This window comes from Littorina saxatilis, linkage group LG14 (assembly GCF_037325665.1).
Source record: "Littorina saxatilis isolate snail1 linkage group LG14, US_GU_Lsax_2.0, whole genome shotgun sequence".
Lineage (NCBI taxonomy): Eukaryota > Metazoa > Mollusca > Gastropoda > Littorinimorpha > Littorinidae > Littorina > Littorina saxatilis.
Genome location: NC_090258.1, coordinates 4,506,021 through 4,521,172, shown reverse-complemented (window position 1 = coordinate 4,521,172; position 15,152 = coordinate 4,506,021). Strand labels below are relative to the sequence as shown.

The 15,152-nt window shown below is 41.3% G+C and overlaps 1 protein-coding gene across 4 annotated transcripts in view; it reads right to left on the bottom strand.

Moving 5' to 3' along the window:
* Positions 1 to 260: 260 nt before the first annotated feature.
* LOC138946936 (uncharacterized) overlaps positions 261 to 15,152 on the bottom strand; it is a 37,521-nt gene continuing 22,629 nt past the window's right edge. For all 4 annotated transcript variants that reach the window (XM_070318351.1, XM_070318352.1, XM_070318353.1 and 1 more), the window contains exons 8-12: positions 14,535 to 14,778; positions 11,724 to 11,820; positions 9,656 to 9,857; positions 6,551 to 6,791; positions 261 to 2,235 (exon numbers count right to left, since the gene is read on the bottom strand). In XM_070318351.1, coding sequence (XP_070174452.1) covers positions 2,039 to 2,235; positions 6,551 to 6,791; positions 9,656 to 9,857; positions 11,724 to 11,820; positions 14,535 to 14,778 — 981 coding nt within the window. In that variant the 3' untranslated portion in view covers positions 261 to 2,038. The remainder of the gene's footprint in view (positions 2,236 to 6,550; positions 6,792 to 9,655; positions 9,858 to 11,723; positions 11,821 to 14,534; positions 14,779 to 15,152) is intronic.

Below are 15,152 nucleotides of genomic sequence, written 5' to 3'. Positions count from 1 at the left end.
TGAGCCGAACTCATTTTGACCTGAGGTCAGGATGATCTGAAGGGTCTTTTCTCATTAAAAAAAAATCCACCTGATATGAATTAGAAAAGCACTTTCTCTTAAAACAAAAACTACTTTTATGAAGCGGATTTCACAATTAGATCAAATCTGTGAGACCTGAGTTTAGCTTTGGTTCCCATCATGCACCTGCAAATGTCAAACTTTGTTGTTTCAATCACTGAGAAATGTCATTCGATTTAAAAACAAATCGGACAAATGAGGCCAGGGAAGTGAATGTAATCTGGGATGGTAGAGTTAAAACGTGATTCTAACTAACAACGTATAACATTAAGGTTAACTTTGGTAGTAGTTAGCCATAAACAAACACTCGTGATAACAGACCCAGTCCTTCTCACATCTGTCGAAGCTTTCACGGGGGATACAAAACAACCCTCCATTTGGACATATACTAAAAATCAACATCCTGACGGTCTCCTGTGCAAAGAGAGAATTTTTTTTTTACTGATTAATTTCATAGTCGCCAATTGTGTCCATTAGGGATGTACTTTACCCACAATTCCCCCAGCACCTAGACTGACGAATGTTGGTATGTGTCCAAGCGGAGGGATTTGTATCCCGTGTAACATCCTGGGAAGATGTGCAATTGTTAGACTGAGCCCAACACTGAGTTGTTCAGGGGAAGGGCTACACCTGCTGATGACAACTAGGAGTAGCTACTTTGTGCTGTCTACGCTCTTCAGTGCAGTGTTAATCTTTATCAACAACCTAACTATCTATATTGTAGCCCGATGTACACAACTGTTACAAATGTTACAAATGCTTTGCCATTCTTGATTAAGGACAAATGAGGCTCTTACAGTAATCGTTGCCCGCAATGTATAACTCGTCACACTAAAAAGAATGGTAAGGACCGATCAAGAAAATGTATATAATATTTTAAAAAAATAAAAAAAGGCCCAAAAAATCAAGCTTTTCAAAATTTGCAAAAGGACTGAAAAAAGAAACATATTCGGTAAACAGTTTTATTTAGCTGTGCTGAATACGCTGAAGGGTTCTGGTTTTGTGTGTGTGTGTGTGGGTGGGGGGGGGGTGATTTACAAAGTCCTATGAACTTGGCAAAAAAGTGCCTGGGCAAACACGTGTGATGCACGTGTTACATCAGGGATCGGGTCATAGGCTGTGCTCACCAGATTGTCTGTAAACGCACAGATCCAAACATGGTTCCAGGATTGCCTTTAAAGGATACGTGAGTCTCTTAAGGCCAAACAAAAAAATAGTCTGTTTACGGTATCCCGACCGACCCTATTTTTTGGCGCGACCCTAGACTTTTTTTGGCATTTGGGGGAGAAAAAAAAAGTCTTTGTTATTTTTTGCAAAATAACTTAAAAATATGGGGGTTTTTGAAAAAAATCCCGACCTACCGACCCTATTATTGTTGCCTATGTTACCGTAAACAGACTAATGTTTTTTTGCCTAATCAAATGAGGCAGAGCACTATTTTCAGATCTGAGATTTTGATTGATTGAGATTCTCAAGTGAGGCGGAGTAATTGTGTGTCAGCAGTTGGGTTGAAAACAACCTGTATTAACACACGTGTCACAATTAACCAGCGTGAGCGTACAAACTCTTCCTATCACAATACACGTTGGCCGAAAACACAATTTTAACAGTTCTCTTCTCATTCGTACTGTCAAAAGATTAGTAAACAGTTCATTTCATGTTCAGTTTGCTTCAAAAACATGTAATATACAGCATCTAAAATAAAATATAATAGATATGTTTTAATGTTTATGCATTTGTTCGAAATCCATTTACGGATTACACCAGACTTTTGAAATAAACATCATGGGCGTTATAATTGTAAGCAGTTTCGTTCAAACCCGCTTGAAAATCACTTGTGTCAAAAACCTACACGTTTTCGTTGTTTGAAGTCAATTTGTGGATTACACTAGAATCCTTGCTTTATACAGCAGGCGTACACCATCACTAAGCAGGCCCAAATCCCTAATTGCCAGGCAACGAGAATCACAGGCGACATCTACAGGCGGTTGTACAGGAGGCTGACAGCCAGCATGGTAACCATGGAAACCAGTTCTGGCAGCAGAGATCCGGCGCCACCGTCCCCGACAATGTTGTCGTTGTTGGCATTGGGATTTGTGATTTCTGGACACCGCTGGCACTTGGGGCAGTCAGTTCTCGGCCAGCACGTGCTCACAGCTGCTAGGAAGTAGGTGCCTGGACAGAATAATAATGATAATAATAATAATAATAATGAACACTTATTCATCGCCCCTTTTCACCGAAGCTTACGGCGATGTACAATAGCAAACTTTACACACACACACACACGCGCGCACACACACACAAACACACACACACACACACACACACACACACACACACACACACACACACACACACACACTGAAGTACAATTAATATGTGAATAACCCTACTATCAACTATCCTACACAACACTCACTTAAAACCAATACAAGTATAATTATAAAACAAGTGTTGACCTTAACGGGGTCAAGAAGCCGCCCTTGGTAATATGGGGTTGGGACACGGAGACAGAGAGACAGACAGAGGGAAGGAAAAAAAACATTTTAAATGAATAAATTATAATAAAACAAGTCGCGTAAGGCGAAATTACTACATTTAGTCAAGCTGTGGAACTCACAGAATGAAACTGAACGCACTGGGTTTTTTCACAATGACCGAAGTCCGCCGCTCGTGCAAAAGGCAATGAAATTAACGAGCCTGTTTAGCGCGGTAGTGGTTGCGCTGTGCTGCATAGCACGCTTTTCTGTACCTCTCTTCGTTTTAACTTTCTGAGCGTGTTTTTAATCCAAACATATCATATCTATATGGGTTTTTTAATCTGGAACCGACAAGGAATAAGATGAAATTGTTTTTATATCGATTTCGGAAATTTAATTTTAATCATAATTTTTATATTAAAATTTTCGGATTTTTAATGACCAAAGTCATTAATTAAATTTTAAGCTTCCAAGCTGAAATGCAATACCAAAGTTCGGCCTTTGTCGAAGATTGCTTGGCCAAAATTTTAATGAAAAATGAGGGTGTGACAGTGCCGCCTCAACTTATACAAAAAAGCCGGATATGACGTCATCAAAGACATTTATCCAAAACCTTTTCGGGATATCATAGGAACTCTCACGTCAAATTTCATAAAGATCGGTCCAGTAGTTTACTCTGAATCGCTCTACACACACACACACACACACACACACACACACACACACACACACACACACACACACACACACACACACACACACACACACACATACACCACGACCCTCGTCTCGATTCTCCCTCTACGTTAAAACATTTAGTCAAAAAACTTGACTAAATGTAAAAAATTAAAAAAAATAAAAGTAAATAAATAATTTTTAGAAAAAATTAATTTAAAAAAATTAATTGAATAAATTAAGAAATAATTTGTTAAAAAATTGACCGAGCTCTTTGCACGTGGTGACATGGTAGACAAACAAACACCTGAAACCCGGACAAACAGGCAGAGCAAATCCAGTAAGCACCCTTTACAAGGCGGCTTAATAATCTAACGCATGTTCGCATGCTGTCAGAGATCGAACGAGACCCGAAGGGAAGTAACTCATTACCGCCTCTTTCCAAAGTAAATGACGTACACAGTTTTGCGTCACTTCCCCTTCACAGTACCAATAATATTACTCAGGAACGGCCCATACTTTCTAAAGAAATATTCAACATAAAAAGTATCCTTCTACACAACCCACACCATCCATATAGAAACAAGAAAGGGAGGTAACTCATGCCATAAAAACCATGTAATTAGGAATTGAATATATATTGTGACACTCTCAGTGGGCGGAACATGCCTTCAAATGCTTTTCAGGCCACCCCGGGCGAGGCTGGGCCCTGAATCTCTACTATCTTCTAAAACGTTCCTAAGGAAGGGAGATAACTCAAATCAAAGTTATTTTTCAGCAAACTGAGTATGTTGATGGTAATACTTTTACACTGTCTGATTCTTATAGAATATATAGAGTCGAAGTGAGAAACAAAATGCTAGTAATAACATAAGACCAAAACATTATTTGGCAAACGAGTCCGTACCACGGAACCTCACACACCAATAAAACAAACTCCACTGTTACCGCCCAGCGAAGCATCCAAATGTCGGAGCACGTAAAATGATATTGAACAAAAGCATGGCAGATGCCAAACCAAAACACTGATATAAAAATATAGATCAGTGAACCAAAAAGGGGAAAGGGAAGTAACCTGCGGGAATTCACGTACACATATTAGTATGTCAGTGGGTTTCGTCCCCAGGCTTGGTTTGTAAAAGCGTTAAAAGCTAATATCTTCCGTTTGACTACCGTTAGGAATGTAATTTTTTGCATACAAAAAAACAAAGCCTATTCCTAACTATTTCACAAAATTTGAGCTTAATTGACCCAGAGATACAAATCTTACCCGACAAACACCGACCGATTGACCGCCTGCCCGCCCGCCTCAAACAAACAAACAAACAAACAAACAAACAAACAGACAGAGCAAATCCAGTAAGCCCCATTATTCTAATGGCGGCTTAAAGATATCTGTCTGTCTAGATAATTATGCATAACCACAGAAACATAAAGGGGAACAACTCTCAGTAAAGTCTGAATTACATAACATACAAATTACGTCCCATTACTAAACAGAGGTGACCTTACTGGTCGATTTCTACTGCTGGTATGTATGTTTGTTCGTTCATGGGCTGAAACTCCCACGGCTTTTACGTGTATGACCGTTTTTACCTTGCCATTTAGGCAGCCATACGCCGCTTTCGGAGGGAGCATGCTGGGTATTTTCGTGTTTCTATAACCCACCGAACTCTGACATGGATTACAGGATCTTTTTCGTGCGCACTTGGTCTTGTGCTTGCGGGTACACACGGGGGTGTTCGGACACCGAGGAGAGTCTGCACACAAAGTTGACTCTGAGAAATAAATCTCTCGCCGAACGTGGGGACGAACTCACGCTTACAGCGGCCAACTGGATACAAATCCAGCGCGCTACCGACTGAGCTACATCCCCGCCCTGACTTAGCTACATCCCCGCCCTGACTGAGCTACATTCCCGCCCTGACTGAGCTACATCCCCGCCCTGACTGAGCTACATCCCCGCCCTGACTGAGCTACATCCCCGCCCCAACTGCTGGTATGAGACCGAAACAAACTTCATTTATGAAACATTTTGTGATTTCCTCCGGAGACATACATCAGAGTTGACAGAACGTTAACATGACACCAATAGAAAGGTCCAAAAAGTGCCGATTTATTTTCACAGAAAATGTTAGTGTAGTCATCAAAGGCAAAATGTGACCCTCCACCACGGAATGAGTCGCATGTCACCTTGCGCGGTTCTGCGCTAGGCTTAATATAAGTCCGGGGGGTGTCTGGTAACAGTGTGAGGGTCACCTTAGTCACATGCTTATAACTCGAACAGTTTCTGCTCTTTTCTAAAACGGGTTTCACCACTGGATAGAGCATAAAAAACTCTTTAGGAAAATGTAAAAACTTGACAATCATGCAAAGGTGACATGCGACTCATTCCGTGGTGGAGGGTCACAAATGTACGTCATTCATTTGACAAGTTCTACACGTCGTGTGAAATGGATTCTAGAGAGCCACCGCGCTCAAGACGGATGCGTTTTTTTCTATATTTTCTCCGTCAACTATCTTTTTAAAATAACTGCCTCTTTTTGCATTTTAGCGGCCATCACAACGGTCACATAAAATTAAGTTCTTAAGCATTTTTTTCGTATCTGTAATGAGCGCTTCTGGGGTGATAACGCGAGACAACTCCTGTGATCTTGCAGCGAGGTGGCGCCAGTTACCAGCCGAAAGAAAGAAGGGGCATAACCTCACCAGAACCGACCATTGTCTGTTTACCGTATAAAATGCACGACTTACACACGAACTGTTACCAAACCGATATGCTATTTGGGACCAATGCAAGTTTGTTTGTTTTTCTCGTGCGAGGTGGCGCAAGTTACAAGCCGAAAGAAAGAGGGGGCATAACTTCACCAGAACTGCACATTGATATTACTTTAGACAGAAACAAAACCAGTGTCATGAAACAGATAACAAAAAACACTACCCTGGCTACTCTTACACACACACACACACACACACACACATCACACACACACACACACACACCACACACACACACACACACATCACACACACACACACACCTCACACACACACACACACATCACACACACACACACACACACATCACACACACACACACACACACACCACACACACACACACACACACCACACACACACACACACACACACACACATCACACACACACACACACCACACACACACACACACACCACACACACACACACATACACACACACACACAACCACACACACATTCACACACACACACACACACACACATACACACACACACACACACACACACACACACACACACACACACACACACACACACACTACGAACTTACCATTTTTGGACTGGAGGAACGCGTTCTTTAGCTCCTCCAAGTCGTCGCCCTGGAAACAAGAGTCCTGCTTGAGTTGATCCCACAGCTGCTGGCAACCAGGGCGACACGCGCCAAAGGGGGTGCAGTCTTTGTACGCAGCGGTCCACATCCTCGAATTGTCAGGGTCGCTGATGTTGGAGAATTTTGTGAGGTCGCACGTGGGCTGACTCCCACCACCACCACCACCACCACCGAGGTACCTCTGGGAGACCAGAGGGATATATTTATTCAATTCAATTCAATTCAATTCAATTCAACTCAATTCTATTCAATTCAATCCATTTCAATTCAACTCAATTCAATTCAATTCAACTCAATTCAATTCAATCCATTTCAATTCAACTCAATTCAATTCAATTCAACTCAATTCAATTCAATAAACTAACTGTAATATTTTCTTTTGGCTCGTTTTGACACGTATGTTGATGTTTCTTTTAAATCACGTAACAATCACAGCCTGACATAACACCTATCCTACATACGTTAGAGAGACACTCATGAGATAATAATCGTTCAAATCACACGTGTGTATATCATGTAAATGAGGTCATGTCAAGCAAGTTTGGCAGGGACCTGTTTTTCCACTGCTTATGATGCCAAAGTCAACGAGACAAACGTCATTATAGAAAAAAACCATTGTGCTCGCTAATTCACCTCCATGAATTTTTAGAACTAACACGTCACGCCACTCTTTCACGAGTGACGTTTCTTTGCTTTGACGTAATAGATTGCACGAGGCTTTAGAAGAGATCGAGGTTCAAAAACAAGCGTCTGCCTCGACTGCGGGACGTTTTGAGTAAAATACACGTAAGTACAGTATGTAGGATAAACAGAATACTACATGGCTTGCTGTTTAGTACCAGATTTACACTCGTTGCTTTTTCAAATAGTGACCTTGCCAAAATTCGTCTTCTCGAAATGAAGAGACATCTTGGTTGTCTTCTCGCGGATGTTGTCTCTAGATCTGTGATCCAAACATTGCTTTTGGTCAATCGAGATGGAAGTTTATTCCACGAGCCCGTAGGGCGAGTGGAATAAACTGCCAACGAGATTGACCAAAAGGCATGTTTGGATCACAGATCCAATTAATATATATATCTCGACATTCACTGGTCTTAGGGTTTTTGTTTTCAAAGAAGAAAGAAACTTGCTTGAACACGGACCACTTCTCCGAGCAAAATCAACAAACCTAATCACTCGCATTCCACCTCAAGGTCTCGGCCAACCAAGACTATGGCATACTCGTAGCAAAGCCGCCGAATGGTACCGTAAACCAAGAATAGTGACGTAAGAGAATAGAATGTCGTCTTTTGATTTGGAACGTGACGTGTTTCAGAACTTCTTCTGGACAACTCGGATGGTCTTCTGCGTAGTGGTTGGCACGAGATTCTTTTTCTTCTTCGACAGTTCATCCTCCGATAGTACGTCTTTTGATTTGGAACGTGACGTGTTTCAGAACTTCTTCTGGACAACTCGGATGGTCTTCTGCGTAGTGGTTGGCACGAGATTCTTTTTCTTCTTCGACAGTTCATCCTCCGATAGTACGTCTTTTGATTTGGAACGTGACGTGTTTCAGAACTTCTTCTGGACAACTCGGATGGTCTTCTGCGTAGTGGTTGGCACGAGATTCTTTTTCTTCTTCGACAGTTCATCCTCTAATAGTACGTCTTTTGATTTGGAACGTGACGTGTTTCAGAACTTCTTCTGGACAACTCGGATGGTCTTCTGCGTAGTGGTTGGCACGAGATTCTTTTTCTTCTTCGACAGTTCATCCTCCGATAGTACGTCTTTTGATTTGGAACGTGACGTGTTTCAGAACTTCTTCTGGACAACTCGGATGGTCTTCTGCGTAGTGGTTGGCACGAGATTCTTTTTCTTCTTCGACAGTTCATCCTCCGATAGTAGCGAGATTTAAGAAACAGCACGTTTCGTTTTGCAGCTCGTTTCGTTTGGTGAATGAGTCACCCCGCGAAACGGAACGTGTAACGAGACGGCATAGGCCGCAGACAAGATTTAGATGTATTCACGTTTCGTTTCGGAATGAAAGGCCGGGCATGGCAGGATATGATCCGCTGACTGGGCATGGCATAATTTCAACTCCACGAGTCAATAAAGGATTGACATACTCGCATTGCACGCACAAGAGCTTCACATTTTTCAATTCATGCACCTGATCACATACGAAGCCAGAATAAAAATTCGATGCGATGACCTACTTCTGCTTCGCCATTTGCTTTCTCACCATGAAGTTGGATAAATGTACCAGGATCAGCACCCTTCAAAATATTTCAGTTCACAACAGTTGTCTACCTCCAATGAACACATTCTCAGCGCTGAAAGACTGTGAAAGGGTTGATGAATCTAGCAATGCATAAAATGGCCAACAAATAAAACTGTTAGTGTGCAAAAATACTCACAAAAGTTGACGAAATATTGTTCGTTTTTTGGGGGTGGAAAACGTGACTGCGTTTTGACGTTCCACGTTCCGTTTCAGTTGACCTTCACCTTTCCAGCGAGAGACCCCCGAAATAATGACGTTTACCACAACTTCAAAACGAAACGTCCCAACGTTTCGTTTCTTAAATCTCCGTAGTACTGTAGCAAAACGTTTCATCTTTTTTTCACTTTCGAGTATGCGGACGACTGAACTTGACCGCTAAAAAGTAGTCCTTTCGGAATCATTACGCCGAGTCTGAACATGAGGTCTGAACATTGTTTTTAGGCAGGATCTAGGTGAAAGCGAGGCTGTTCTTATCTCTGAAAACAGTCGAGAGAGAGAGAAATACATGTCGAGACATTATTTATCATTTAACACCTCTGAACATCTGAGAAAAATAGGTCTTAGAAAGGAGCCTTTCAAAATGGTGGTACATTTACAGATGTCAGTAAATCAGAAAAAAACACAAGGTGTCAACTTGAACTGGAGAAGTTTAACAACAACAACAACAACAACAACGATGACGACAACAACAACAAAAACAACAATAGCCACAACAACAACAACAACAACAACAACAACAACAACAAATTTCTTACACAAAAATACACATATCTAATGCCCCATACCTCGCAAATGTCTTTATCCTGGCTTGCGATGCAGGACTTGGTTATTGGCAGGGCGTCCGAGGGGTAAACTGTCAGGAAGGCGAAACACATCTCGTTGCTGGTGCCGTCGCCGTAGTATGTGGTGGCGGAGCGTGTGGCCGAGTTGAACGTGCACGTGGTTCGGATCTCGTCTCCTGGCAGCACCATGATCGGAGGGTCATGTCTGAGAAAACAGACATGCCAAACTAACACTCTTCTTCTAATAATAATTATAATAGTAATAACAAATAACTTTTTGGTTATAATAGCACGAGTCCCATCAATTGGCTCTAGACGCTTAAAAAACTCGTCTTCGTTCGTCCGCCGAATTTCTTAAGGCCTTTACGTGTATGGCCGTTTTTACTCCGCCATTTAGGCAGTCATACGTCGCTTTCGGGGGATGCATGTGTGGTATTTTCCTGTTTCTATAACCCACCGAACTCTGATTACAGGATCTTTTCCGTGCGCACTTAGTCTTGTGCTTGTGTGTACACACGAAGGGAGATAAGGCACAAGCAGGTCTGCACATAAGTTAACCTTCGAGATGGGAAAAATCCTGACTAGGCCATTGCACCCGTCCGAAACTAACCTTCATTTCGACGGGCGCACACTAATAGGGAGATACATGATAAAAGGATTATTACCCCCAAAAATACAATGAAACAAGTCGCGTAAGGCGAAAATACAATATTTAGTCAAGTAGATGTCGAACTCACAGAATGAAACTGAACGCAATGCCATTTTACTCGTAGCATCGTCAGGCCACCGCTCATGGCAAAGGCAGTGAAATTGACAAGAAGAGCGGGGTAGTAGTTGCGCTAAGAAGGATAGCACGCTTTTCTGTACCTCTCTTTGTTTTAACTTTCTGAGCGTGTTTTTAATCCAAACATATCATATCTATATGTTTTTGGAATCAGGAACCGACAAGGAATAAGATGAAAGTGTTTTTAAATTGATTTGGACAATTTAATTTTGATAATAATTTTTATATATTTAATTTTCAGAGCTTGTTTTTAATCCGAATATAACATATTTATATGTTTTTGGAATCAGCAAATGATGGAGAATAAGATAAACGTAAATTTGGATCGTTTTATAAATTTTTATTTTTTTTTACAATTTTCCGATTTTTAATGACCAAAGTCATTAATTAATGTTTAAGCCACCAAGCTGAAATGCAATACCGAAGTCCGGGCTTCGTCGAAGATTACTTGACCAAAATTTGAACCAATTTGGTTGAAAAACGAGGGCGTGACAGTGCCGCCTCAACTTTCACGAAAAGCCGGATATGACGTCATCAAAGACATTTATCAAAAAAATGAAAAAAACGTTCGGGGATTTCATACCCAGAAACTCTCATGTCAAATTTCATAAAGATCGGTCCAGTAGTTTAGTCTGAATCGCTCTACACACACACACACACACACACACACACACACACACACACACACACGCACGCACATACACCACGACCCTCGTTTCGATTCCCCCTCGATGTTAAAATATTTAGTCAAAACTTGACTAAATATAAAAACCACACCTGGAGGCTGAAGTTTTATCATGCTCCCCCCCAAAAAAGAACCCCATAGGGTGACGTTATATAATCTTTCTTCTTAACCGCTGACGTCATTTGCTTGTTCTCGACTCTATGTGACGTACTCTAATGCTTCCGTCATCTGCCCCTGTAGAAGTCAAAAGTTACAGTCGATTTCCATAGAACGAATATCTGCATTTTGAGCATATTTTCGAAGTCAAACACATATAAAATATATGTACTGTATGTGTGCACCCAGCAATGATATAGAATACAAATATAAATTGTATAAGGCTTTTTTTCAAAAATTAAGGAATTACTACATCTTGCATAACTTTGAATGACAATTTCATCAAAGCATTTTTAAGGTACCAGTTGAGCTCAGAATCACTCCATAACCTGAATCTCAAAAGCGGTTCAAAAGACGACACAAAAAGTAAAATTCTTGATGACGTTAATCATAATGACGTAAATCACAAGGACGTAAATCACAAGGACGTCAAGGCAAATACGTACTGATTGACAACAGGCGAATCGTAGCTGTAGGCGTCCTCGTTAGTGATGTGGGTCACCAGACTTCCGTTACGATACAGTTCCACCTTCTGTTTGATGCCTGTTACAACAGTCAGATTGTGTTACACATAACTGTTACATCTAACCGTTACACCGTTACGATACAGCTCCACCTTCTGTTTGATGCCTGTTACAACAGTCAGATTGTGTTACACATAACTGTTACATCTAACCGTTACACCGTTACGATACAGCACCAACTTCTGTTTGACGCCTGTTACAACAGTCAGATTGTGTTACACATAACTGTTACATCTACCCGTTACACCGTTACGATACAGCTCGACCTTCTGTTTGATACCTGTTACAACAGTCAGATTGTGTTACACATAACTGTTACATATAACCGTTACACCGTTACGATACAGCTCCACCTTCTGTGTGATACTTGTTACAACAGTCAGATTGTGTAACACCTGTTACATCTAACCGTTACACCGTTACGAAACAGATCCACCTTCTGTTTGATGCCTGTTACAACAAACACAATGTGTTACATCTGTTACATCTAACCGTTACACCGTTACGATACAGCTCCACCTTCTGTTTGACGCCTGTTACAATAAACACATTGTGTTATATTTGTTACATCTAACCGTTACACCGTTACGATACAGATCCACCTTCTGTTTGATACCTGTTACAACAGTCAGATTGTATTACACCTGTTACATCTAACCGTTACACCGTTACGATACAGCTCCACCTTCTGTTTGATGCCTGTTACAACAAACACAATGTGTTACATCTGTTACATCTAACCGTTACACCGTTACAATACAGCTCCACCTTCTGTTTGATACTTGTTACAACAGTCAGATTGTGTTACAACCAACCGTTTCACCGTTACCATAATGTTGGGAAAGTTTGTCTCAAATAAAAGCCAGAGTATTCACTCTTTCACAGCCCATACAAGCCCGACAGAGTCATTTCCCAACATCGTCTATTGACGTGGAACGGAACGTGCTCCTATCTGATGTTAAGGCCTGGGCAGATCTGAGATGGTGGGCCAAGTTGTTCACACGAACGAACGGTCTTTATTACTCAAAGATGGAGAGCCAAGTTGTTCACACGAACGAACGGTCTTCATAACTCAAAGATGGAGAGCCAAGTTGTTCACACGAACGAACGGTCTTTATTACTCAAAGATGGAGAGCCAAGTTGTTCACACGAACGAACGGTCTTCATAACTCAAAGATGGAGAGCCAAGTTGTTCACACGAACGAACGGTCTTTATTACTCAAAGATGGAGACCCAAGTTGTTCACACGAACGAACGGTCTTTATCACTCAAAGATGGTGAGCCAAGTTGTTCACACGAACGAACGGTCTTTATCACTCAAACATGGAGAGCCAAGTTGTTCACACGAACGAACGGTCTTTATCACTCAAAGATGGAGAGCCAAGTTGTTCACACGAACGAACGGTCTTTATCACTCAAAGATGGAGACCCAAGTTGTTCACACGAACGAACGGTCTTTATCACTCAAAGATGGTGAGCCAAGTTGTTCACACGAACGAACGGTCTTTATCACTCAAAGATGGAGAGCCAAGTTGTTCACACGAACGAACGGTCTTTATCACTCAAAGATGGAGAGCCAAGTTGTTCACACGAACGAACGGTCTTTATCACTCAAAGATGTAGAGCCAAGTTGTTCACACGAACGAACGGTCTTTATTACTCAAAGATTGTGAGCCAAGTTGTTCACACGAACGAACGGTCTTTATCACTCAAAGATGTAGAGCCAAGTTGTTCACACGAACGAACTGTCTTTATCACTCAAAGATGGAGAGCCAAGTTGTTCACACGAACGAACGGTCTTTATCATTCAAAGATGGAGAGCCAAGGTGTTCACACGAACGAACGGTCTTTATCACTCAAAGATGGAGAGCCAAGTTGTTCACACGAACGAACGGTCTTTATCACTCAAAGATGGAGAGCCAAGTTGTTCACACGAACGAACTGTCTTTATCACTCAAAGATGGAGAGCATAAGCTGACGCCTAGTCTTACAATCTGTCCCTGATAACACTAAAATATAAATATAAAGATGGAGACATAAGCTGACGCCTAGTCTTACAATCTGTCCCTGATAACACTAAAATATAAATATAAAGATGGAGACATAAGCTGACGCCTAGTCTTACAATCTGTCCCTGATAACACTAAAATATAAATATAAAGATGGAGACATAAGCTGACGCCTAGTCTTACAATCTGTCCCTGATAACACTAAAATGTAAATATAAAGATTGAGACATAAGCTGACGCCTAGTCTTACAATCTGTCCCTGATAACACTAAAATGTAAATATAAAGATGGAGACAACATTCCCGTCAATAAAAAGCGACAATATTAAACCGACACAACAAAAAGTGATAAATGTCAACACTCAACATACAGCATCGTAAACTACCACATAACCTATACGAATATCTCATCAAAAATAAAACATTAAAATCTGTACTACATGTAAAAGGACCGTGTTTGACCACTTACCCAGATAGTGCATATGATTGAGCGAGTCGATGACGTAGAGAGGCTGTGTGAAGAGACCACTTACCCAGACAGTGCATATGATTGAGCGAGTCGATGACGTAGAGAAGTTGTGTGAAGAGACCACTTACCCAGACAGTGCATATGATTGAGCGAGTCGATGACGTAGAGAAGTTGTGTGAACAGGTTACTTACCCAGACAGTGCATATGACTGAGCGAGTCGATGACGTAGAGAAGTTGTGTGAACAGACCACTTACCCAGATAGTGCATATGGTTGAGCGAGTCGATGATGTAGAGAGGCTTCGTGATGAGCATCCTGGTGCAGTCAGCCTTGCAGGCGCCAGTAACTTCCACGGATGGCTGGAGGGGAGCGATTTCGATAAAATTCTGCCCCACCATTAGAGTGGCCGCACTGGTGGGTCGCAGGTTCTTGGTGTAGTACAGCGTCATTCCGCTAGAGTCGACATAGTCGTCTTTAAGTTCTGGGTTATTCCAGTGGAACTGTTGACAGAAACCATCGTAGAAACAGTGTTGGTTGGTTGGTTATTATTGTTTATTTTATTTTCAGCCAGATACAATGTAAGATCATGACTGTTATATATATTAAGTTTTTAATCTTACAATCTGAAATGCAATCCTATAATCCGGACAGGGTCAAAGATTGTTTAACAGCAATTTCAAGAAAATCTTTTATTTTTTTTAAATGTGGTCGCCACAGTGCGGACTCAACTTTTTCTAAGGGGCAAAAATGACGTCATCAAACACTTTTACCACAGAAATAGTATGTTAAAGACCTAAAAACAGTCAGTAGGAGACCTAAAAATAGTCTGTGAAAGACCTACAAGTAGTATGTTAGAGACCTAAAACTTAGTCAG